Below are 26127 nucleotides of genomic sequence, written 5' to 3'. Positions count from 1 at the left end.
AAACCTACGTGGGATGCCCACATTTCCAGTTTTGTTCCTGAACAAGATCTTTAACAACGTTGCTAACGAACAGCAGAAGTATGCCTTTGATTTCCCTTCCTACTCCTTGTGGAGGCAGGACCAAATGTGTTTATTGGCTGAGAAATACCAGGGGACCTAGATGGTTATTCATCATGAATTGATGACACAGATAAGAACACTTCCTCTAATGTAAATGAAGCCTTCCTGGGACTTAGGAAGATGAGAATCCTAAAACCAAGAAGCTTCCTGGAAATCTCATTGTGGCTCTTTCTCTAGAATGTAAACATGGTGACAGTTACAAAGAATTCAAGGGAGCAAAAATATCAAAATAAGAGCAGGAATCTTTTGAAACTTGATAAAAATTAAGTTCTTTGTTACCAACTGGTCAATAAATTCACCTTGTGACTGGATGTTTTTGAGAGCAAGTGTGACTAACAGTTTGAGATTTGACTTGACATTGAGAATTTTTATGCTTAAAACTTTGTTTGTGAATCTCTATCCACAGCCTTTAAAGAACTGATGGCTGAAGTATGTAAAACAATAGGTAAGTTCTCACAGGGCAATGCCTCTTTCCTCTCCAGGATGGGCTTACGGGTGTTTGAAATAATGTGTTTTCTCCTTGCAGCTTTGTCTGCAACAGACCTGAAGATCCAGAGCACAGTTGAGGGCATCCGGCTGTACTCTTTTGTTACTTACTACGTGGATGATCTGAAAGTTAACTGGTCCCACAAGTAAGTAAATAACAACGTAAATGCTGTGTGGAAATTCTTTCTCCACTCAGGGGAAGGACTGGGAAAAACAACAACCCTCTGTTCCTCTCAGGTAAGGCGTCTTCTTACTTCTCGGGTCTGATGTTGATGAGTGTAGGACAGAAGCACCAGCCCATCCCTTTAGTGTGAGGTTAGCACTCTCCCTCAGCACGTACATGGTGAGGCCAGCGATGGCTTAAAGTCTCTGTCTTTGTGACCTGGGACGTATCATAACTTGTAGACGCCTCAGTAACGTGACCTCTGCCTCCGTACAGTCATGCTTTGCCAGATTCTTATTCCATCTTTCTACACACTCCTAAGCCACGCTGTGCTCTGGAACAAAACTGAGGCAGCATTGCACCAGATTTCCTGTTGTATGAATTAATGGCCGATGACCCAATAAGCCTGATCTAGAGCAGTGCCCGAGTTTATCATCGTTGTTGTTCATAGCAGTTGGCAGAGTGGGTATTAGCATGTTTCCTTGGAAGGTTTTGGAGATCTCAGGATGACTTTGGGAATGTGTATTTGAACTGGATTGAGCCTGAAGATCTATTCTAATCCCAGGCTTCCTTCGCGCAGTTATAGAGGGATTTCACTCAAGTTTTCCTTGGGGATTCCAAGAGCTAAAATAGGTTTCTTAGTCAAACCAGGTCTCCCACTTATACCATCACCAGGGTCCTTGATCTCTGTGCTTCCTTGAAATTTCCTGAGCTGAAAGAGGACAGCAGTCTGCCAAAGAAACGTGTACCTTTAGTCCACTCTTGGGATGCAGCAGATGCCAATTCCCGAAGTCCTTATGAGCCTCACGGAGGAGAAGGTCGCCGTGGCATCCCTGGGAGGACACGGACAACAATGTTTATTTAGATCTTCCCTTCAGTGGACATTTACAATACGCTGGGCACTGCTCCAAGCCCTTTAGATGTGTGAATTCATTTACTATTCAAACTCTACGAAGTAGGTTCTTCTCACTTTAGCGACTAGGAAGCTCAGACTCAGGGAGGTGACTTGCCTGAGGTCACACAGCTATGTGACAGGTGGAGGGCTGAGCCCAGGCGGCCTGGCTCCAGAGCCCCCGCCCCATCATGGCAGTACCCCAGGTTCAAGTTGCATTAGAAGTCTAGACTGAACATTTAAGCAGAGCTGGGTCCCACAAAACAGTCATTTGTGTTTTCTCTAAAATGACTTCACTGTTTTAGAATAGTATTTTATTACGCTTATTATCATTACTAATAATTCCCTGAGTCCTTTAAAAAAAAAATGAGAACAAGTGAAATTCCACTTTGAATGCTTGGAGTTTCATTCCTTTGTTCTATTTCTTTCAGAATACATTTTAGGAAAGTAATTATAAGTTAAAATAGATCAAATTCTAGGAAATTCCTCCGTGACATCTAGGACATTCTAATATATCCCTCTGAAGAATGAGACGATAAATTAATTGAATCATCAATCTAAAGGCTTTACATCATCTCTAAAAGAATACATGTTCAAAAAATTAGAACATTGTGTTTTGAGGAAACTGCTCCCAGAGTCGCAAGACGTAAACTTTGTTTGGCCTAGTCAGCTAAATGCGTGTTTTGTGTGCGCACACATGTGTGCCTGTTAAAGGTTCAGGAACCAAGGACTGGTTGTCTTCCCTGTCTTTATGTAAGTATGTGGTGTGATGAGGAAAAAAACCTTGAAACAGGTTTGGATCTTCACTTGGCTCCTGTCTTCCCTTGGATCTTAGACAAGTCATCTAATTTTCTGAATCCCAGGTTTCTCTCATATAAAATAGGAGCAATAATACCTGTTCTACCTCATAACACTGATGGACCCAATGAGGGAATGAATGGCATTTTGTGAACCATGAAGTGCTTTACAAACCTAGCACCTATTAAGGTACTATTATGCATATTAGCTAGAGATTAAAGAACTCAGACAGACTTACCGTTAGCAAAGCTGAGAACTATCTGTCTTTCTAACTCTCTAAGACATATACTATATAGCTCAGGCTAACGTCTATGTGTACAGATGGGTTCCTTTACCCTACATTTTATGGCATTTTAATTTTAATATCTTTTAAAGAATGTAGTATATAAGAAAAATGCTGAATATTTATTTGAAGTCTGAAATTTTTTTGGTGGAGATTTTTTGGTTTTTATTTTTTTAAGTTCATTTTGTTTATTACAACCACAAACATAATACATGTTTTAGAAAATATATTTAATATCATATTACAAATTAGAAAGAGTTTATACTATGGTATCATCCATGGTTTTCCTAGCCATAGTATGAACATTTTGGGATAGTTCCTTCCGGTCTTTTCTCTATGCATAATTGTTACCATAATAAAGTAGTTTTGTATACTGCTTCTTTTTTCTTACTTCCTCACGTTGACAAACTCTTCATAGAGTTTATTTTAACATCATTGAGAGTACACTACCTCTGCCTTCCTCTTACTTCATCTGTAACAGTAGCATTTCTAGACTGTCAGATGAAAGGGTTCTATTTGCTTTTATTCTCTTGTAAAGAATACAATGCATGGGTATGCTCGTGACCTACTATAGAATATGGGGAAACTCACATCCAGGGTCAGAGAAAGTGCCTCATTCATTCTGACAGCAACTCTGCTTTTCATTTATTCTTGGCTGTACTACTGAGTGCACATTTACGTTTGTTTTAAATAGCTTTGTAACCATGTGTGTCAATAGATGTCAGCCACAGATGAACCTCTTTAGGTCTGTTTTTAACTAGCCTGTAAAATCCCATTTATAGCCACGGACCATCTGCATGAAATATGCAGTAATATAATATGGACCTTGGCCTTCTCACTTTAAAGATCCCCTTAGTCCTATAAATAAACCTGAGTGGAAACAAAGATAATTAATACCCCTGAGAAGAATTGGTGCTACAATCTGGGCCCCAGACTGCTGTTGGGAGTGAAATATGCAGACTGCCAGACCCCCACCCCAGGCCTTGGAATCCACGCTCTGTGATTCAGGGCCCATAATTTCTCTGAAGCAGAAGAACATATGCCGATCCCATGTTATTTCAAAGTCTGTACAACTTTATGGTAAGACCTTCAGTAAGAAGAGACAAAGTAAAGATAAGCTCTGGATGAAAGCCAATGATTACGATGTTTTCTTTTGATAAAAACAGCGGGACTGCTATTAAGTACACAGACAGAGTTAAGAGTGGGGTCACCGGGGAGCAGATCTGGCTGCAGATCAACGAGCCCACTCCGAATGACAAAGGGAAATACGTGATGGAGCTCTTTGATGGCAAAACTGGACACCAGAAGACAGTGGATCTTTCTGGACAAGGTAAACGGATCATCTGCAGGTTGGAACCTACTGTGGAGATGAGGGCATTTTAAAAAGAATGAAGTGTGATAAGAGGGCATTACGCTTGACTATTGGAAGATGATGGGAGATTTTAAAAAGCAGTTTAAATTCAGCCACGGTGGTAGAAGCAAAAATCCAATGAGTGGAGAATCAGTAAAAAGTAAAGTGGAGACAGTGAATGTGGAGAGAAAGCGCTGCTCTTCCAAGATGCTTACAGAGAAGGGCAGGTTGATTTACAATCAATTGAGCAAGAACAAACACTGAAAAAGGATCATTTTATGGTGACTGAAAAGTGAGCATGTTCATAGAGTCCAAGAAATCAGTTGATTTGGAAGGATAGGAGATGTGAATGATGGGGAATAATTGATGTCTCAGGGTTCTGAAGAACAGAAGCTTGGAGTTGCGGGGCAGAGGTGAACGCAATGGCTTTGGGAAGGAGCAGGGATACCTTTTCTTCAGAAACCAGAAAGGAGTAAATGTGAATAAGCAAAGATAAATATTGAGGGGAACAGAGGGAAGTTAGAAAAGTGGCCTCAGATTTCTCAGCCTTTTGGGAGAATGAGGGGCTCTGGAAAGAATAGGGACATGGAAAAGAAAGTAATGAGATGCAGAAGGCAGTTTTCCATCTAAGAACAGACAGGAAAGGTGATATGCAGCTATTAATTAGAATTTTAAAAGTTAAAAAATGTACAATCACAAATAAAAAGTTAAAAACCCCGTGCCATTTCTCCCTCTTCTGGTACTTTGCTCATCTTACTCTTTCCTAAAGAGAGAAGGAGTTTGTATGAAGTTACCAAAGGAGACTGTGGGCTGACTTTTCCTCTACGGCTTCGTATATTAAAATGCAATGACTCTTCATGTTTTCATCCTCAGAGTAGATTCACAACTTAGAGAGCAGCCTTTCAACCCTGCCCCGGGTTGTTTTGGGCTGAGTACCCCTCCCCTCACCCCCACCCACCCTTTATGACTGGAAAGGCTCCCTGAAGGATCTCTGTGGGGATGAGCAGCTCCCCAGGGACTTGGTCCCCCGGCCACACTGTGCCCAAGTCACAGCCTGCAGAGATTGTGGTGGGGAATTGCTTCTGCGATCCATCTGACACTTGGAGACACAATAGAAAAGGGAGACAAGAAGTGGGCAGATACATTCAAAACTCATTTAAAATTTGCTTTTACTCTCTGCTCACCGAAGCTCATTTAACTACCCCGCTCTCAAATCCCCCTTCAGCAAAAGGCCCCGGATTGTCTGACCAGCATTGCCACTGGCACCAAACACACTGGCTCAGCCGTGCCCATCTCCTTCTAGTGTGGCATGAGCAGGAAAAGCAGCCCTAACTAGCCTGCCTTAGCCCAGCTGGTCTAGAGGCTTTAAGCCTGGCTTTACGCTTATTTTTCCCTTCTGTAAAGAAGAGAGCAAACTAGTATTATGGACATATTTTCTAGACATAAAATGTTGTGATTCCCAGACCGCAGAGGAGCTTAAAGACCAGATGAGAGAAATTTAAAAGTGAAGCTTTATGGCCTGAAGTCTTCCAAGTGCCTTACTCGCAGGCTCGGGAAAAAAATAATTATCTTAGCGTTCCATAGCTCTCACTTCCTTGTCTCCCTGTCTTATTTTTTGTCTCCTGCAGTGTACAAGCATCGCTTCAGGCCCGCACTGGCCCGCACTGTGATCATAGTAATTCCTCGTGCCCTTTACCGCAAACGCACGGGCAGGACCACAGAACTGTCCAGCTAGGAGGCTGTGACGTGCGGGATGATTTAATGAGAGAAAAGCTTTTCTGATGCTCAGGACGCTTAAGAGACAGCCAATCATTTTTTGAAACAGACCTTTCTTTCCATTTCATCTTCGGCAGAGCAAATCTTTCCCTATTTGGAGGGTTGAAGGCTTCTCACTGAATTGAGAGCTTCTAAAATCCACTATTTCGTGCTTTCTGCCTAGAAAGTGTTTGCTTCTCTTGTTAAGCCCACCAAGTTGTAGAGGGACCGCTCGGGCGCAGCCTCATTCAAAGCCAGCTGAATTTTGTCTGGACCGCTTACACTGCCCTACACTGGTCTATTAAAGGTTGTGAGCGTTAATAGACCCCTGTGTGTGGCCAGTTCTGGGAGAGAAAATTCTAACTTCTCTCTTTTGTCTCTTCAAGCGTACGACGAAGCCTTTGATGAATTCCAGAGATTAAAGTAAGTCCCTCTTTCCCAGCGTGGCACTCTTGTCTCTGATGCGCGCTGCTCCCCATTGGCTGTCAGAGGGTCTTTCATTCGGGCAAGCGCAGTCTGAGCGGCATTTCCTGCCGCTTTGTTGAGCAACAAAAACATGAAATGCAGTCGAGGTTGGCTACTTTGAAGTAACACTAAAACAAAATCCTTCTTTGTTTGTGTGTTTGTTTGTTTGTTTCTCTCAACCACAGACAAGCTGCCATCGTGGAGAAAAGTAAGTAAACCCCTTCGTGTTTATTCCTGCTGTGGTTTCAAAATACAACTTTTGTTCTTCTGTTATGACTGCAGATGTAGGAGAGTGGAAGCATTTTTTTTCCTTTTCTTTCATTTCTCTCTCTATATTTTAAATCTTAGGTGTTCTGTATGTGTTTTCATTTAGTCTCTTCAGTAAGAATGTCTGTGAAAAGAAGGTCTCAGGTTACACTGTGAGAATGGCACCCAGCCTTGACTTGAAACGCCTCTAGGCTGCAAATCACACAGTAGGATTTTAATCGCTTGCAGCAGCCGCCATGTGTCAGAAAAATGTATATATGTTAAAGAGAAGAAAAAATAGGAAACTTTGTAGGTTTGGTATCAGGTGAATCGCTATAGCTGGTCCCCCAGCAAGTAGTCCCATTTTCCTGAGGGGCCAAATAAGGCTGAGTGACCCTGACCCAGCAGTCAAGCCTGTGTCTCTAAAACTGTGCTGACTCCTGACCTCTCTCAACCGTGCTTCACACAGAAATTTCTAGAACTCAGTCTACAGGATCCCAGGAGTCACAGACGAATCATCGTGATAACTCAGGTTCTTTCTCAGTGTGGGAGCAGAACCTGAAAACCGTTGAGGGTTAAAGTTGTAGGGTTGGCCCTGAGCTGGGTGGAAGGGAACCAGGAGGAAGAGTGAGAAGTGGAGTTGTCCACCTGTCAGTGGCTCCTGGTCACTCAGAAGGGAACTTTTTACCTTTGACCTGCAAGGCCTTCCTCCCTCCATCCCCCTCCTTCCTCCCTCCCGCTCCTGCCCGGGGCTTGTGAGGCCGAGGCCAGCACCAGGCACAACGGGAGAGTGTCAGAGCCAGACCCAGGCCTCGCCCGTTCTTGAACTCTCTTGTGGACAAGGAGCCTGACCCTCCCTCTGCTTCATATGCTCCTTCTAGAGGTCTCTGGACCACAGCAGCTCCGAGCCGGAAGAGACCTGAGAGCCCTTCTAGCTCCATGTTCTTAAACATTTTCATAGAACACTTAGTTGAAACAAAATCTTCCCAATATATAAAATAGGTAAGAGCTGAATTATCTTTGGTGGAGTCAGGATGAATCCCAGCGATGCCACGGAGCAGAGTTTAGAAGCTTCATGTCCATGGGTTTAACGCAAGCCCCCCGCCCCACCGATGAGGACACTGAGGTCCACACAGCGACGTGACTCACCTAATACCACACGGCAGGTGGTGCAGGGGGCCAGGTGATGGGCTAGGCCCACAAGTGGTGTAAGGGCAACGGAATCAGCAGGAGAAGGCAGTTAAGACTCATTCAAAGATCGGCCTGACTTACTGGAGAAGGGATTGTATTGATAGAAATAAGGATGTAGAGTCACACATTCATCGAAGTAGGCTAAAAATGAGAGGGTGGTGGCTACTGCGTTAGTGTTGACTGAATGACAGAAAGGTGTCCTTGCCTCAGGCCGAGGCAGTCACACCCACAGCACAAGGCTTGCGGGGGAGGGGGGGTGTCAGCCCTGGATTTCAGCACCCTTCCCACCCCCTGTCCCCTCAGCCATAGACAGGAGCTCTGCAGAGCATCTCAAGAACTCCCGGGAGATGAGGAAGGGGAACTCTCTAGGGAAGGCCCCAAGGAAAGCCCACATCTTCTCCAGCCTCCAGATCTCCCTGGCACACAGCCTCCGGTTACGCAACCTTTTCGAATCAGAGAGAAGCCCATGAAAGAGGCCAAGATCTGCTCTGCCTCCAGGAGAGCCAGGGCTGAGAATAGCCGGGAAAGTTACAGAGCAGATCTCGATACAAAGTGACCTCAAGTTGATATTTCAGGTACAGATAGAGACACCTGTGTGTGAAGAAGAAGAACATTCAGAATTACTGGATCACTTTCTTATTTTGCATATTGAAAGCAGGCATAAAATAACTGCAAGGAGAGGGAAACTAAACGGGAAAATGAGTTCCGCTGGGAGGCTTTGTGCGTGTGAGTGCTGGCACTCATCGTTTCAGTGATTAACCAGAAATGCCTGTGCTTGCAGATCGCGCCCGGGTAGTGGGAGGTCTCCCCGATGTGGTCACTATCCAGGAGGGCAAGGTAAGCATGGAGCACTCCTGTCCCCAATTCTTCCACGCTAGGAAGGGGTTCCAGTGCCCCAGACTTTGTTCCTTCTTTGAAGATGCATCCTACCATCTCCATCATATGCCACGGCTGCTTACACCTGACTTCAGAATAGCCACATACAAGGTTCAAAATGCAGTCAGTTTTCCACTCAGCTTAATGTTTTGTAGGTCAAGCATCAGGATGCACGTTTGTCTGATGTGGGTATATGTAGACCTCTTAGTCTCTTTCCAGAAGTGATCTCCCTTTAACATCAGGAGAAGCAGAAAATGTTCAGTCATAACTATGTGATGAACATAATTGAAGAAGCAACCTCTCACACTAGTAGAAAATGGGCTGACCTATGAGATTCCTCACCTTTGGAGGGAAACGTGCTGCTCTGTGAATTTCTACAGGTCCCTTCTCAGCTGAGAACTGATTTATTTCCATTTGGTTTTAAACTGGTATTTCTTGGATCCATAAGAATCTCTCTGAAGAGCAGTGAATGTAATTTCTAACCTGGATTCACTTTCTTCATCCCTGTGTTTCATTAAAACAAATTTAATATGCCAATCACAGGAGGAGGGGTGTTTGTAGTGGAACAACATCTTTTCCCACCTCCAAAGGGCAATGGAGACGTATGATGGGTGACTGGGACTATGATGATGAACAGGGCACATCTAAGGCTTTAATGAGAGGTCAGTTCATCCAGCTGTGTTTCTTCATGCCTGGAAAATAGGACCACAGTTGACTTTAAGCTCAACTGCTGCAGGGTTGCTTTTGTTTTGAAACTCTATTTTCCATTTTCTTCACCTAATGAGGTTCAAAATATTCAACTCACTGGGTGGTAGTGAGAATTAAGAGAGAGAATGTATGTGAAAGCATCCCGTGACCTATAACACAAATATATAGTACAGGTAAGAGTTTTCCTGGACACCTAAGGTGCATGGGAGTTTTGTTTAGTTTTGATAAAAGTTTTAATATGCACGAAATCACAGTTTCCCGGAACATACACGTGGTCTGCTTGGATAAATTCAATGTCGATAGTTTAACTCATATTCTTCTTGCTGAAATGTGTTTGCAGAATAATTCAGTCAGAAGTGCTAATTAATCATGGGAAGAAAACAAATTTCTTAATATCTACCCAATTCTAAATGATACTCTTACAGAAGAGGTAACAAGTGATCATATAAGGTCCTTCTAGATAGAAGGCTGTCCTTTTCCCTGTATATGGTGGGCCCTAGCTCTCTTCCTTATAATTTCTGGACTTTGGTAAGAAGAAAAATGCAGGAATGGAATTTAAAATGTGAAGTAAATTTAACATCTTTGGTCATCAGGAAAATGCAAATTAAAACCACAATGAAATATCATGACACACCTATCAGAATTGCTAAAATAAAAAGACAGTGACAACAACAAATGCTGGTGAAGATGCAGAGAGACTGCATCAGTCCTGCATTGCTGGTGGAAATGTAGACCAAAATTATACAGCTACTTGGGAAAACAGTTTGGCAATCTCTTAAACAAATGAAATATACATTTACCATATGACCCAGCAATTGTACTCCTGGGCATTTATCTCAGAGAAATTAAAACTTATGTTCACATAAAAATCTGTACACAAATGTTCATAGCAGCTTTATTCATGATAGCCCCACACTGGAAACAGCCCAGATAACCCTTACAGGTATATACATACCATGGCACACTTCTCAGCAATAGAAAGGGACAAACTATTGATACCTGCAATAACTTGGATGAATCTGCAAGGAATTATGCTCAGTGTAAAAGGCACTCTCAAAACGTTACATTACTGTATGATGCTATTTATATAATGCTTTGGAAATCATAAAGTTTTAGAAATGGAAAACAGATTAGTGGTTGCCAGGAGTTAGGAACAGCTTGGGAGGGAGAAGTGGGCGTGGTTATAAAGGGACAGCAGGAGGGATCCTTGTGGGGATGGAAAGGTTCTGTATCTTGACTGAGGTTGTGGATACGTGAACCTAGACAGGTGATAGAATTGAACAGAACTAAACACACACAAATACAAGAAAATCTGGGGAAATCTGTTATATCAATGTCAGTGTACTAGTTGTGATATTATACTGTAGTTTTGTAAACTGTTACTATTGGGGGAAACTGGGTAAAGAATATACAAAATCTATTATTTCTTATACTGTATATGAATCTATGATTATCTAAAAAATATTTCAACAAAAATATAAAGTAAAATTATAGGCCTAAACATTGATCTTTTAAAATAAGAAGGTTTCAGCACAGTTGGTAATATAATAAAATATTAGGAACTACGAATACATTCTGGCAGGGCACCTCTGCAACTGCAACAGCTCGAGTGGGTTTGTGGGGAGAAATAAAATGAGGAAGATGGGACATGAAAATGAGTCACATTACCTGAAGCAGCTGTTAGGATTCTGCTGCTGGGCCCAGTGACACAAACGAAATGCAGAAGCAAGCAGGTGGAGATCATGGCAACGAGGAGATTTCTCTACTGAGACAGAGTCCAGAACGCCACATTAGAGCAAAAAGGCATCTGTGTGTTTATGGGAACTGGAAGCAAATGCCTTTGTGGGGCTTTGATGATAAATGTTCCCAAAGCCAGAAAGCCAAGGCCCCAAAGAAACCTACTCAGGTGTGATTTCAAACTGTAACTCACACAGGTACACACAGCCCGGCCCGGGAGGTTTAGGTTTATCCTCCATCCGGTCAGGCCGACCCCCAGAAGGACGCTTCAAGTTGGATCGTTAATCTGATACATCTCCTCCCCTCTCATGAAACCTGTTTTCCAGGCGCTTAACCTCACCTGCATAGTGTGGGGAGACCCGACTCCGGAGGTCTCCTGGCTGAAGAACGAGAAGCTCATGGCCTCGGACGAGCACTGCAACCTCAGGTTCGAGGCCGGCAAGACCGCCTACTTCACCATCAGCGGGGTCAGAACGTCCGACTCGGGCAAGTATGGGCTGGTCGTGAAGAACAAGTACGGCTCGGAGACCAGCGACTTCACCGTCAGCGTGTTCATCCCGGAGGAGGAGGCGAGGAAGGTCTCTGAGGAGCGCCCGAAGGGCAACAAGAAGGCCAAGTGACCGGAGGGCAAGTGGGCCGAGGGGGACGAGCCACCCCGCACTGCCTCGGGCTACGTGTGTGCGAAGGGTTCGAGCTGAGCGCGAGGAAGTCTCTGTGCTTCCTACTCCCTATTTTTGTGCTGGCTTTGGGGGTCGGGGGGATTGTCAAATCTTTATTCATATAAGAAAGCACCAACTAACGACATTTTAATCATTTTTCTTTACCTACAAATTGTGTTAAGAAAATAACATTGGTAGCGCAAATATTAGGAAACAGTTTTAAGGCAAAGAGCAGGGTAAAGTCAGAGGGCCGTTGAACGGGGGCAGGAGACACGTGCTGTGGAGCCGTCTGGACCCGCCAGCCTCTCAGCAGTCAGTTCTCCTGGTTCGCAGTGAGGCGGCAGCATCCAGTCAGACGAGACAAGCTATTAAGTCAGCCAGCCTGTGTCATGTGTTGTAACAAGAGCCGTGTGCGTTCTGTGGGCTGCCTGGTGATTTGGAAGCTCTCGGTCCTAATAAACAGTTCACACCCCTCTGCTCCCCCGTCAGTGCTTCTCTCCTTCTTACTGGTTTAGCTGCCCAGCTGGGTGGCCTCCGCTGGGTGACCTTTCTGGCCTCTTCTTGTAACACGTCTTCTGAATTTTAAATTCCTTTTGGTTGAAGCAGTGCCTTCACAACACAATCACATAAGGCATCCCAGGTCGGTTGAAGTTCAGAGGTGTGAACTTGCTCGTCACTGTGCATCTGGTAGCTCACCAGATCAAAGGCGATCTGTCAGGTCTCTTCCATTGTTAAGATACCCGGAGTCACCGGATGTAACGTGTCAACAGAGGATAATAAGACGGCGTGGGGCGTCTAGCACCAGAATTGGCGACTAAGGCCACAGCTGAGAATAAAAGGCACTATAGGATGGTCACTCTAAGTTCAGAGAACTGCCAGGCCTGGGGCCTGCCCCTTGCGGCAGCGTTTCTGCTTGAGGGAATTTGGGCCTTCCCCATCCCTACCCCTAACCCCCAACCACCACACACACACAAACACACACACACACAACACAGGAGGAAAAGAGTAACTGTGAAAGCCACCCCTGCCTTCGTCCTGTCAAGGGTCAGGGATGGGACGACAGAATCCCTCACAGTTTGGAGGGGCACCTACACATCCTCTCCTTTGCAAAGACCAGGACTGCAACTTGCCTCTCACCTGACTGTAGCCCCCACTATCGCCCTGACGCCAACCACCGGCAGGAGTGAGCTGCTGCCCTCCCACTGTCAGACACGGCAGGTGGATGTTTCCCGGGGTCCCCTGGACCCTGCAGAAAGTGCCGGCCTGAGCAGGCTGACCTTCTCCTCCCAGGACGAGTGGACCCAGAAGGAAAGTGTTTAATTATCTAAAACATTACAAGTACATAAAAATCAAATATGCACAGACTCCATAATGCAAAAATACTCATTTTACCTAGATGTAGCCCCTAGAGCCTGAGACTGGAGTTCTAATACCCATGCCAGAATGAGAGGCATGGATTCGGATCGTTTGCGATGGGGAAGTGCACACCAAGACCTCAGCACAGCGCTGGGCTGCACAAAAGGTGGTTTAGACAAAAAAAAAAAAAAAAAAAACAAGGATAGTAAAACTATCACCAGCTGACATGGAGAAGCTCTACTGAAGCTCGCCATCTGCCTGGGAGTGGTTCTGGGGAGAAAAACAAAGTTAATGGGTTCCTCAAGCCAGTACTGCACATCTGTGGGGTCCACATTTACAACAAGCACCACATGGTATAGGTATCCCAAGCCAAGAGTTCCCATAAAAATGGCCAGTGTCTGGGCCCCAGAGAAGCAAATGTAAAACGACACTACAAGGAACTTCTGTGTCTGCCCACAAAGGATTGCTGTTACGGAAATTATCCTCCCACCATAAACAACTAGAAAACCAGGCACAATATATGTGGAAAAAAACTGTTTGGGGCGTTGGCTAGTGAACATGCAGGGCTGTGATGCCCCAGAGAAAGGGAAACAGTAACGAAAGACCTGTGATTTCTCCAACTTGGTGCCTGGACAGAGTGTTCAGGCTGCAGTCCAGCCAGGGGGACCAAGAGAGAACCTGTCAGTCTCACTGAGTTGAGGAGTTAGAGACTTAAGTTCAAGGAGGCTGAAGTGGCTAGGATTCATAGGAAAGGGCAATGGAGGGAAGAGTTGCACAGAGAGGAGCCACAACTACTGAGCCCACGTGCTGCAACTACTGAAGCCTGCGCGCCTAGAGCCCGTGCTCTGGGAGGAGTTGCACAGAGAGGAGCACGGGCTGCAGCAGACAGGTCTCTGGCTGAGCGCTGCTCTGTGAGTGCGGGAGAACCCTGGGACGTGGGGGGACAAGGAGTCCTGGGAGCTCACACAGACTGGGAGCAGTTCTCCTCCCCACCAGCCGGAATGAAAATGTTCAATGTAATACATGGAATATTGGGTAGAGGCTTCAGAAGTTGCTCACCTTAGTAGTGGGGCTAAATTAACTCTAACTGAAAGCTGCCCTGGACACACCCTCACAAAGCTTGAAAGCAGGCCTCCAGAGGATCAAATATCTATGGTCACCTAATAGTGTGTCAGGACAAAGTGCAGCACACTTTAAATGAATGCATCATCCAGCAGTGTGAAATTCATAACAGCTGGCATCCAATCAAAATTAACAGGTGTGCAAAGAAGCAAGAAAATATGATTGATAACCAGGAGAAAAGTACATTAAAGATAAGTTCTGTGGCTGTAATGTACAGCATGTAAATATTATTACAATAGTTAATAATACTGTACTGCATATTTACAAGTTCCTAAGAGAGTAGATGGTAAAAGTTCTCAGCACAAGAAAAAGAAATTTGTAACTATGTGAGGTGTTGTTAACTAAACTTATTGTGGTAATCATTTCACAATATATACATATGTCAAATCATCATGTTGTATACCTAAAACGAATACAATGTTATATGTCCATATATCTCAATAAAACTGGGAAAAATATTTCATACACAAGTTTTATGGAAGTATCAAGAATAATTCATTATTAATTTAATATAATTTGAGCAGATAATGAAAATTCAAAATAATTTTTAGTCATTTTTAACACAGTGCAATCCCAACAGCAAATGTAATCATAATTTCAATAAAAGATGCTTGAAATATGATGAGCTATGTGTATATAAGTTATTTGTTGGTAGCTTATAGGTATGTAACTTGAAATGGCATTGCTATAGTTTTATGATCATTAATCTAAGTTAGCAGAAGTCCACAATCTAATAAAATGATACATGAGGAAAAAAAGTATATTAATAAAAACAAAGCCAGAAATGACAGAGATGATTGAATTAGCAGACATGGACCTTAAAACATCTGTTATAACTATATTCTATATTTTCAAGAAGCCAGAGGAAATACTGAATATGTTAAGTAGAGACATGGAAGAATACCAAGGCATATCACAATGAATTTGCTGAAAAACATTGGTAAAGAGACAATCTTAAAAGCAGCCAGAGGGAAAAAGACAAATTATGTACAGAGGAACAAAAGTGAGACCAACGCAAGACTTCTCATGAGAAGCTATAAAAGCCAGAGGACCATGGAGTGAGATCTTTAAAGTGCCAAGTAAAAAGCAAACCAAAAACTCTCAACCTAGCATTCTCTACCGACTGAAAATATTATTTAAAAATTAAGGCAAGGACTTCCCTGGTGGCGCAGTGGTTAAGAATCCACCTACCAATGCAGGAGACACGGGTTCGAGCCCTGGTCCGGGAAGATCCCACGTGCCGCGGAGCAACGAAGCCCACGCAGCACAGTGACTGAGCCTGTGCTCTAGAGCCTGCGAGCCACAACTACTGAGCCCACGTGCTGCAACTACTGAAGCCCGCGCGCCTAGAGCCTGTGCTCTACAACAAGAGAAGCCACCACAATGAGAAGCCTGTGCACCGCAACAAAGAGTAGCCCCCACTGGACACAACCAGAGAAAACCCGTGCGCAGCAACCAAGACCCAACACAGCCGAATATAAATAAATAAATTTATTTTTTAAAAAATTAAGGCAAAATACTTTACAGTATCTGTCAAACTAAAGCGGAGAGGTCCGCCACCAGCAGATCTGCACTATAAGAAATGTTCAAGGAAGTTCTTCGGACAGAAGGCAAGTGGCATCAGATGGAAATTCAGATCAACAAAGAATGAAACGTAGCGGAAGTGGCAAATACGTGGGCAAATATGAAGTACATTTTTCTCATTTGTATTTTCTTCTTGCTCCTAATGCACCTCTGCCAGAGGCACCCTGGCCCGGCCTGGTACCCAGCACCTGTACTCCCTCCACCCGGACCCTGGCCAGCCCTAGGGTTCCCAGGCCTCAGCATCAGTACCATCAGAGGCGCTGCTTAGGGATAGATGCAGTCCCGCCAGGATAATGTGCCAACCCTTCATCCCTCTAGTCTCAGGAAGTCCAACCTTACCCAGGGCTGGACCACTGAGGAGGCTCCTGCAGTGTCTGCATGAGAGCAGCGGCCGAGGAGATGAGGATGCACTGACCAGAGAGACGTTTCGGAGGTAAATGGGCAGGGCTGGGGTGGAATTGCTCAGGAGGACTCACCTACCTACCCTCTGCCTTGAGTAGCTGGATGGGTGGTATGTCCTCTGAAAGGGGAGCAGCCCAGAGATAGAAGGAGCCATGTGAGGCCGGGGGTGGGGGGGGCGGGTTGCATTACGGCAAAATTGTGAGTTTCCTAAAAGCTCGGGTAGGGTAAGGAATTACTGCCTTTAGAAGATATTAGGTACAAAAAGCCTTGACTGAAAGAGAAGGAAGCGGAATGAGATGAATGACCAACAGCAGCAGAGAATGTTGCTTAAATGATTACTGGGCTCGCATTCTCAGAACAAATAAAAGAGAGAGTGTGAGTTAAAGTACTGGGAATTATGAATCCTTAGACTGTACGTTAAAACAAAACAAAAACTTTCCCATCTTTGTGGTGCATCAATATATCTACCTCAGGAAAGCAAATCTTGTACAATAGAGGAATTACACTTCCATTGAATCATAGAATCAGGAATTTTCTTTACTGTTTTGGCAGTTACAGGAACTATGTAGCATTTGTGTTGCAAAGTATCATTGCATTGTTATTGCTTAAACAGTATGTTCTTGTTACTTCTAAGTATCCACCGCTATCAAGTGAAAAAAAAAAGATTTATGGATTAATAGTACCACTGGCGCCATCTCAAAGTGTTTATTATGTCCAGCTCCGTGGCCCAGCTCTCTTACCCACAGCAAGACGTTTAGATAAAATACACAGATTTTATGGAAGATTACATGCTTGAAATACAATGACTATAATGTCATGTCTTCAGGTGTTTGCATTTTGACCTCTACCTCAGGGCTTTAGAGATGAAGTTATGTAAGAAAAGTCTTAGATGATTTAATACGCTTCTGAAGAATCAGCTGATACATGTACATGAAAATCTCAAAAAATTTACATGAAAGTTTCCAAAATGACCTAGCTCATAGTTATTAAGATCTACGTGATTTTTCACACTATTTCTTTAGAAATAGTAGTCTAATCTAGACTGGCCAAACACACCTGGCCACTAGAAATGTAGTCTAGTGGCAATAGACTACTACTATTGTCTTCTTATTAGAGATAATAAGACAATACTTGTGACAAAGCTCATTCACGTTCTGGGGGCACCCAGAGACAGTACACACGCCCTGCTGTCCCCACTTAAGGGCAAATTTCTACATTCTGGAAAAGGTACGGAGCAACACACAACCAAGTTGCATATAAAACACTTTGGCAACAAAATACGCCCTGCTTTGAATAAATCACGAAAGTAGCTTTCCCCTCGCCTGGTCTCAAGTTTCTGTGGTTTCCTCCTTCCCTCTCCTCCCTATTTGAAGAAGGGTGGAGGGCATAACCTGTAGGAACAGGACTACAGCCTGAAGGGTGCCATGGTATCACAGGAAAGCCTCCTATCCTGCCTGCCCTGACCTAGGTCTAAGCTGGATGAGAAGGTAGCACCGCTGGCACCTCATCCCTGGGACTGGTCAGAGGGAAGAGCTTCCTTTCAGAGACCAGGAGCCCTATCCCAGAATCGCAGTGTTTTCTTATGTAGATTCTATTTTGATTGCTCCTGAGTTGATCTCGAGGATCCAAACACACCTGGCCCACAGCTGCCCACAGAAGCCTCCAGGCCAGCTGCAGCACATAGACTAACGACCCCACTCCACTGCCCTCTGCTCTTCACAGCCTCATGTTCCTGCTGCAACGTTCCAGCCAGGCCTCAGGACCCCCTCTGCTCTCAGACTGCTTCAGCACAGACCCCACCAGCTGGTGAGCTTCCCCACCATCCAGTCCCCACTCCCCAGAACGTCACGGGAAAAGTGCCCCTTCCTCTGTACCACAAACCAGGACCACATTCCCAAGAGGATCTTTTTAGTTCACTGAGAAGAAAACTGTGCAGAGAGAGGAGAGATCAACTCCTTGCTGGGGCAGAATCTTAGGAGGAAGTTTCAGCCGTGTTGACATAAAGATAAGAATGATGAAAATGAAAAAAAAAAATGGTTTTCTTCTCGAACCTGGAAGCGAAGGCAATTACCTCTATCTTATACTAATAAAAATGCAAGACACCGCCTTTTCTGCTCATTCACTCATCCAACAAGTATCGACTTAGCAAAGGTCTGGATCAGACCCTCCTCCTCACAGCCCCCTCCCCCCCTCCCCCGCCCCGCGCCAGCGTCCAGGCTGCCCCTCAGCCTTTGAATCCCCTGCCTTCTCTCCAGGTTCATGTTGATGTAAATGGAAAATCACAGGCAGCTTTGGCCTCTGCACGGGCACTCCCGAAGTCACAGAATTAAACTGGGGTGAGAACTGGGTTTTTTTCTGTCTCCCTGGATGGAGGGTGAGGTCAAGATGGGAGCTGTGTAGGTGGCTGGGAGGGGAGGGGAGAGAAGGCAGAAGGAGAGGGAATTCTTATGAGTTCGTGTGCATAGCTTCATATCTATAAAGAATTAGACTATTTTGTGTAAACGTTTTTCGATGGACTTTTTCTCCACTTTACATCTCCTCAGGCTTTTAATATTACTTTTGTTTCTTATCTAGGCCACATTATGCTTGTTAACATTTCAAAAAAATTGCTGTGCTCTCCTAATGCTGTATTAAAGGAGGTCATTGCCTTAAAATACAGGGCACCAAAGAAAGATAAAAGCTGTAAGTAAAAGTATAACGATAAACCACTTAGCTTGAGTAATAGAAAATTTTTATTTGTGTTTTAAAACAGGCTCATGCTAAAATCACTCTATCCTATAAAATAGAGACACTTGGATGTCCCCAGTTCTGCTAGAATCTGAGTCAATGACATTTGAACCACTTTTATGAAGTGGAGGCAGATTGATCTCTGACACAGCCGAGATGCAGAGGTAACTGGTTCCATTTCCACCCTAATAATACAAAACCGAAATAAAGGGGAAGGTTTACCTCCACAAGGCTGAACTAAGTGTTCAGGCCTCTGCTGATAGATAATTTAAAGCAAAACAAATCAAGACACTAGGCGAAGTTAAAAAAACCCCAAAAAACAAAAGACAAAACATTACTTGATATGCTTATTACAGCAGTATAGTATAGTGATATAGTTGTGTATTATTATTATTGTATTATTTGTATGTTATATATTTATATTTAGAGATGTAGTTGTATATTATTATTGTATTATAGTTGTATTGTACTGTATTATAGTTGTATATCATCAAGATACACCCATGATAAAAATTAGGGGACTTGAACTCTCAGAAAATTGCATAAAGACCTTAAAATAGTAAGACATTTGGAACCACGCCTCATTTCTATGGTAGCCACAGCTACAGAAATGCAATGTGTTCCTTGTCAACACAGGAAGTTTGTTACAAAGACATCATTCAAAAGAAGAGTCAAACTCTGGAAACTCCCTTTAAAATGAAATGGGGGAAAAAATAAGAAGGCGTTTACTTCTCTAACCTTTAAAGTGTTTTATGCAGAAATTAGACAAGTCACTGCAAAAAAAAAAACAAAACAAAACTAATCCGGTTCACTTCTGCTGTGGACCTCTTGCATGAGTCCTTGAGGATTTCACACCACAACTGCATGACCTTCTCTCTTGCTAAAGGTAGCCCTCAGCCTGTACAAAGGTACACCTTAATTTCATGTCTCTTCCACCCAGGCTTTCAAAGTGCTCACCTTGAGTAAGTGGCAAAAGTTGTGCTAAGCAGGTAAGGTCTTCAAATGAGTCAAATATTGATCAGAGGTTTTGGAAGAGCTTCTCAATACTTGACTCCATATATGACATAGAGGTCAATCTAGTTGTTATTTTTATTACTCATTTATTCCTTCCACACGTATTTATTGAGCACAGACTGTGAGGATACAAAGATGAACCAGCAGGAGATGTGCCCTCAGGATGCTTACTTCTAACTGATGCAGTGACAGGAACGTGAAAAGCCGTAATACAAGCCACAAGTTCGTGAGGAAAGTATAGACAACACGCTATTATTATCCGAGTTCAGAGGAGGGATACAATACTTGCTGTAGCGTGAGGTGAGCATAGGAAGAAGGTGAGATACCAAATTCAGAAAAGGCTTTGTAGAAGTAGAAGCTTTTTATCTGAGCTTTGATGAGCAGGTGGGTTTAGCCATTTCGAGACTGAGTAGAAATCACTCAGCACTGTGAAGGCATCCCAGAAGGAGACAAGTCTGCACAGAAGTGAGCTGGAATACATGCTCCCAGAGAAAGAAGATGTCCAGCAGAGTTCATCCTGCCCTTATTACAAGCTGAATTGTGTCCCCTAAAATTTATTTGTTGAAGTCCAAAGCCCCAGTAGCTCAGAATGTGACTGCATTTGGAGATAGGGCCTTTAAAGAGGCAATTAAGTTAAAATAGGTCATTGGGGTGAGTCCTCATCCAATATAACTGGTGCTGTGGTTTTTTAAAAATATATTTATTTACTTTATTTATTTATGCTGCGCCAGGTCTTAGTTGAGGCACGGGAATTCCTTAGTTGAGGCGTGCAGGATCTAGTTCCCCGACCAGGGATCAAACCCGGACCCCCTGCATTGGGAGTGCAGAGTCCTACCCACTGGACCTCCAGGGAAGTCCCATAACTGGTGGTCTTTTCAGAAGAGATTAGGACACAGACAGGTACAGAGGAAAGACCGTGTAAAGACACAGGGAGGAGACAAGCCATCTACAAGCCAAGAAGAAAGGCCTCAGAAGAAACCAACCCTACTGATACCTTGATCTTGGATTTCCAGCCTCCAGAACTGTGAGGAAAGAAATTTCTGTTGTTTAAGCCACCCAGTCTATGGTACTTTGTTGGCAGCCCCAACAAACTAATACAGTCCCCGTAGAGACTTTAGACATCCCCTGGTTTGGACCTGTAAGCAGATAGGGTGGGAGGTTGGCACAGGAAAAGAACCAAATGTAACTTTGTACAGAAGAGGAGCCATTTTAGGCCTAAGCCATTTTGTGATCTAAGCCCGGCCACAATGCTTGCCCTTGAACATGTCTCAGTAATAATGCTCTCAAGGGGACAAAAGAACAAAGCCTGTTATAATAGCAAAGATAATAAATCAGTTGTAAAGACTCCCAGTTCTGAATGGTAAAGATTAGCCTAAAGCACTTGCTGAGCTGTTTTGCAGAATTTAAAGCCCTTTCAAGGGCTCAAACCACCAGATCAACTGGAACTCAAGGGATGATGTTGACTTTTTCTGACCTTCATGATTTCAATCAACTAAAGCTTGGACTCTGCCGACCTTTGCCCTAATTCTATGCTGAATTCTCCTTTGCTCAAGTCTTTCATGCATGTGCATGTACCCTTAGCTCAAAACTTCTCCAATTTTGCTGTTTGGGGAGACACTGCTTTGGGAAAGATCCCCGGTGTTCTCCTTACTCGCTGCAGGTAATGAACCCTTCCTTATCCCACTCTTTGGCTTGGTTGTGTCTTTTGGCTCCATACCCACCAAGAAGTGAACCCAGTTTTTGGGTAACAGACCGGGTTTGGTTTCCGGGCTCCCTACCTTGCTCCAGCTTACAGCTCAGCCCAGCCATACTGGTGACTGGATCTCACCAGCGTACCCTGGCCCATGAGGCACGCAGATGGTGGAAAGCAAAATACAACAAACAGGCAACAATAAAGATCTCTTGAAGACCTACTAGTCACAGAGCACTGGGTTTAGCTCTGGATCACTGTATTCGCCTTCTCAGGCTGCCATAACAAAACACCACTGGCTGGGTGGCATAAACAGAGGATATTTATTTTCTCACAATTCTGGAGGCTGGAAGTCCCAGGTCAAGGTTGCAGCTGATTCAATTTCTTGTGAGAGCTTTCTTCCTGGCTTGCAGATGGCTGCCTGATCACTGTGTGCTCACAGGGCCCTTCTTTGGTGTGTGTGTGTACACACACACACACACACAGAGAGAGAGAGAGAGAGAGAGAGAGAGAGAGAGAGAGAAAGAGAGAGAGACTATCTTCCTCTTTTTATAAGGCCACCAATCCTATTGGATTAGGATCCCACCCTTATGATCCTTCATTACCTCCTAAAAGCTCTATCTCCAAATACAGTCACATGGGGGATTAGGGCTTAAACATGTGAATTTGGAGGGGAACGCAATTCAGTCCTTAATAGTCCCTGATGTTTGTGCATTGTAGCTACCAATTAATAAGTACTTACAACATGTCAGAAACTGTTCCAAGCACTTTACACATTGAATCCTCCCAATAAGCATATAAGGAAAATACTATTATTGGACTTCTCTTCCAGATGAGCGAACGGAAGCACCAGGAGAAATTTCTGCCCAAGACCACATAACTAGTAAGAGGTTAAGCTGGGTTTTGAATGTAGGTATTTAGGCTCCAAAGTCCATGTTTTTAATTGTTAATTATACTCAGCTGCCTCTCAGGTTAAACGTGGATAGAGATATTTCCACTGTCTTCAAGGTAGGCTAGAAGCCTCACCATCCTCTCAACTTTGCAGGGGCACAGGTGGGAGAGGGGTGGCACCTGGGCATTCCAGCAGGCTGACCTGCTGCAGAAAGACACCCTCCCCACACCACCCCATAGACACACACACTCCAGACACGTGGAAATGATGGATAAAATGCAACAAATATGTTTTTAATACATTTAGAGCATGGGAGAAGAAAGAGAAATCTCTGGAATGTAAAATCCTTGAAGACAAAGACATTCTTTTCTTCATTTCTGATTCTCTAGGGTTTAGAACGGTGCCTGGCACACTCGATACATATCTGTTGAATGAAAAAAAGATTTTAGGGGCTGGAAATGAACAGAAAACTCAAAGCCAAAGTAGTATGCAAGAGTAAAGCTGAATGGATAAAGCAGGTCCTGGAACCCGACACAAGCTTTAGGATTTGGGAGCCAGGGTTTTGATGTTCATACATCAGCCAGACCTGTGATGTTCACACGTGTCAAAAGATGAAGCCACTAACCTCTGTAAGAAGGACTCCCTGTATAAGGCTGAGGAGCTGTCCCATCTGTAAAACAGAGACCAGGACATTCCAACTGGGCAGCCAGTCTCGAGAAGCCACAGGAGGCTGGCCTGCTCTCTCTGTAATTTGTCTACACAACCCAAGGAAGGTGGACTGTCATGGAAAACAACACCCACCTCAGATGAGCTCACAGGTGAAAATTACAAACCACCCAGGAAATGAACCACCCAGGGAAGAACCACAAAAGAGATCATTCCCATCCAAGAACTAGAGGCAACAGAACAATCTGAAAGGATCTTTAAAATAATTGAGTTTGAAATGTTGAAAGAGGTAAAGGAAGAAATACAACGTATAAAGCAGGAACAGGGTATTATGGGGAAAAGAACAGATGAGTTTAGGAAAGAACAAATAGAAATCCTACACATGAAAAGTAGATTATCTATTGGAACTATTAAAAAAAACTCAGTTAACGAAAAAGAGAATTAATGAAGTGGAAGAAATACTTCAGAATTCAGACTAGAGATGTAAGGAAGAAAACCATAAAAATCATTTATGAGACCCAGAGACTAAAATGAGAAATACCAAATACATCGAACTAGAGTTCCAGAGAAGAAAGTAAGAAGAACACAAAATAACATTATTGAAAAAGCATGGAAATTTTTTCCATAACTAAAGATATGTGATGAAGCTCCCTGTACCATGAGCAAAATAAGTAAAAAATAAATCCACACCTAGACCCCTCAGAATATCAAAGACAAAGGGAAAATATTAGAACTACATGTGTGAATAAAACCAGGCTATTGAGAAAATGGCAGTAGGTGTAGACAGCAGGTAAGTGGCCAGTCTATGCTTCGTTCTTGCCCATTCTTCACGAATTTTCATTTCAGTGGGCGAAGAGGACCCTGGTTTGACAGGGGAATCAGAGCTCTGCCTTGTCAACAGTGGGAGGTGGATAGATTAGGAGGAAGACAGTTCAATTACCATTTTATTACAGTCTCAGAAACTATCTCAAATATAGCGTTTAAAAGGACTGACTCTGAAGTGATGCCAGTCTATTATTTGTAATTCAGTTCACGTTTCTCTCAACTTTAAGCCTGTTCAGTTTTGGATAGATGCCCAAGCATGTTCTTTATCAAAGGTATATTAAAGAATGAATCAATCAGTGAACAAGTTTCAATGAGCAGCATCACTTGTTTATTCCAAAAAAAAATTATTGATTATCTACTAAGAGTAAGATACTTTGTTAGAAATTTTAGAGTTAAGAATTATGAAAAAAAGAAAAGAAAAAAAAATGAGGCATGAAGACATACAACAGGACAATGAATAATGGGTTTGAACTGGTTTAGATATGATGTTCCAGGCAGAGGGTTCAGCAAGTGCAAAGGCCCTGGGGCAGGTTGGCACTTACCATGTTTGAATAACAGAAAGTATGCCAATGTTCCTGGAATACAGTGATTGAGGAGAAGGGTAGTATAAGGTCAGCAAGGGAAGTAGGAATCAGGCCATATAGAGTGGGGTTAGGAGTTTGGACTTTATTCTTAATCCAATGGGAACCCACCAGAGGATTTTATTTATTATTTATTTATTTATTTATTTAGGCTGCGTTGGCTCTTCATTGCTGCACGCGGGCTTTCTCGAGTTTTGGGGAGCGGGGGCTACTCTTCGTTGTGGTACACGGGCTTCTCACTGAGGTGGCTTCTCTTGTTGAGGAGCACAGGCTCTAGACGTGAGGGCTTCAGTAGTTGTGGCTTGCAGGCTCAGTAGTTGTGGCTCACAGGCTTAGTTGCTCCGTGGCATGTGGGATCTTCCTGGACCAGGGCTCAAACCCATGTCCCCTGCATTGGCAGGCAGATTCTTAACCACTGTGCCACCAGGGAAGTCCCCCACCAGAAGATTTTAAGCAAAGAAACAACATGAGTTATTTGTTTTTAAATGATCACTCTGGGTGCTTAGTGGAGAATGGATTGAGGAGGGACAAAAATGAAAGAAGGAAAAGGAGTTAAATTGTTCTCCCACCAACTCAAGAGAGAACTGATTATAGCTCTGACTATAGTTAGCAACAGAGATGGAGAGAGGCAGACAGATCTGAGATATAATTCGAGGACAAAGTTTTGTTGATGCAATGGATGTAGTGAATTGAGGGAAATAGAGAAAAATCAAGGATAATTTCAAGGCTTTTGGCCTGTCCCTTGGAAGAGTGGTGGTATGACTGTTTGAGACAGGAAAAAATGGGGAAAAACAGGGAAATCAATCATCCCATATCGGGCATGTTAATTTTGAGATACCTATTAGACCCACAAATGGATATGCCAGGTAAGAAGTCAAACAAGGTCTGTGGTTCAGGAGAGGTCATAGAAGAGAAGGGTATTTAGAGTTGTTGGACTACAGATGCTACCAACAGCCGTGGGCTTCCAAGAGAGAACCACCTCAGCAAAGAAGGAAGCGAAAAACAGAGAGCCTTGGTACATGCCCACATTTAAGTTCCAGAAGAGGAGGAGGAACCAGCCAAGGCAACCAGGAAGGAGTAACTTGGGAGCCTCAGGGAGGCAAAAGAAAAGAACATTTGCTCATCCCAATCGGAGTGGTCAACTGTATCAGATGTGCAGAAAGTCGGCATGAGTTTAGCTTTAGTGTCAGAAGCCTTGGAGTGGGTTTCAGAGAGAATGGAAGATAAAACATGGGGACACGGAGTACAGATAATTATGTCAAGTACATAGTTATTCTGCGTGGGGAGTGAAGAAATGAGATGGTAGCTGAAGGGGGCTTGGAGTAAAGGGGGAGTTAGCTAAGATGATAGATCAGGGATGGAAAGATTCTGATGAGGCTGGTTGAGTAGAGAGGGAGGAAGTGAAGGTGCAGACTGATGCCCTTGAGTAGACAAGACGGGATGACATCCACATGAGCAGGTGTGTGGCTCTGCTTGGACAGGGACACATCCCCTCGGCCTTAATAGGACAGAAGGCAGAAAATACGAGCACGGAGGTA

At 43.7% G+C, this 26127-nt stretch overlaps 1 protein-coding gene across 2 annotated transcripts in view; it reads left to right on the top strand.

Annotated features, from left to right (window-relative positions):
- MYOM1 (myomesin 1) overlaps positions 1–12218 on the top strand; it is a 164415-nt gene extending 152197 nt beyond the window's left edge. For both annotated transcript variants that reach the window (XM_032654458.1, XM_032654459.1), the window contains 7 exons: positions 527–565; positions 647–752; positions 3909–4072; positions 6235–6271; positions 6499–6521; positions 8532–8587; positions 11398–12218. In XM_032654458.1, the coding sequence (XP_032510349.1) occupies positions 527–565; positions 647–752; positions 3909–4072; positions 6235–6271; positions 6499–6521; positions 8532–8587; positions 11398–11691 (719 nt within the window). In that variant the 3' untranslated portion in view covers positions 11692–12218. The remainder of the gene's footprint in view (positions 1–526; positions 566–646; positions 753–3908; positions 4073–6234; positions 6272–6498; positions 6522–8531; positions 8588–11397) is intronic.
- The last annotated feature ends 13909 nt before the right edge of the window (positions 12219–26127 follow it).

The sequence above is a fragment of the Phocoena sinus genome, chromosome 14 (assembly GCF_008692025.1).
Source record: "Phocoena sinus isolate mPhoSin1 chromosome 14, mPhoSin1.pri, whole genome shotgun sequence".
Lineage (NCBI taxonomy): Eukaryota > Metazoa > Chordata > Mammalia > Artiodactyla > Phocoenidae > Phocoena > Phocoena sinus.
The sequence above is the reverse complement of the archived record's forward strand: the minus strand, read 5'-3'. Positions and strand labels throughout refer to the sequence as shown.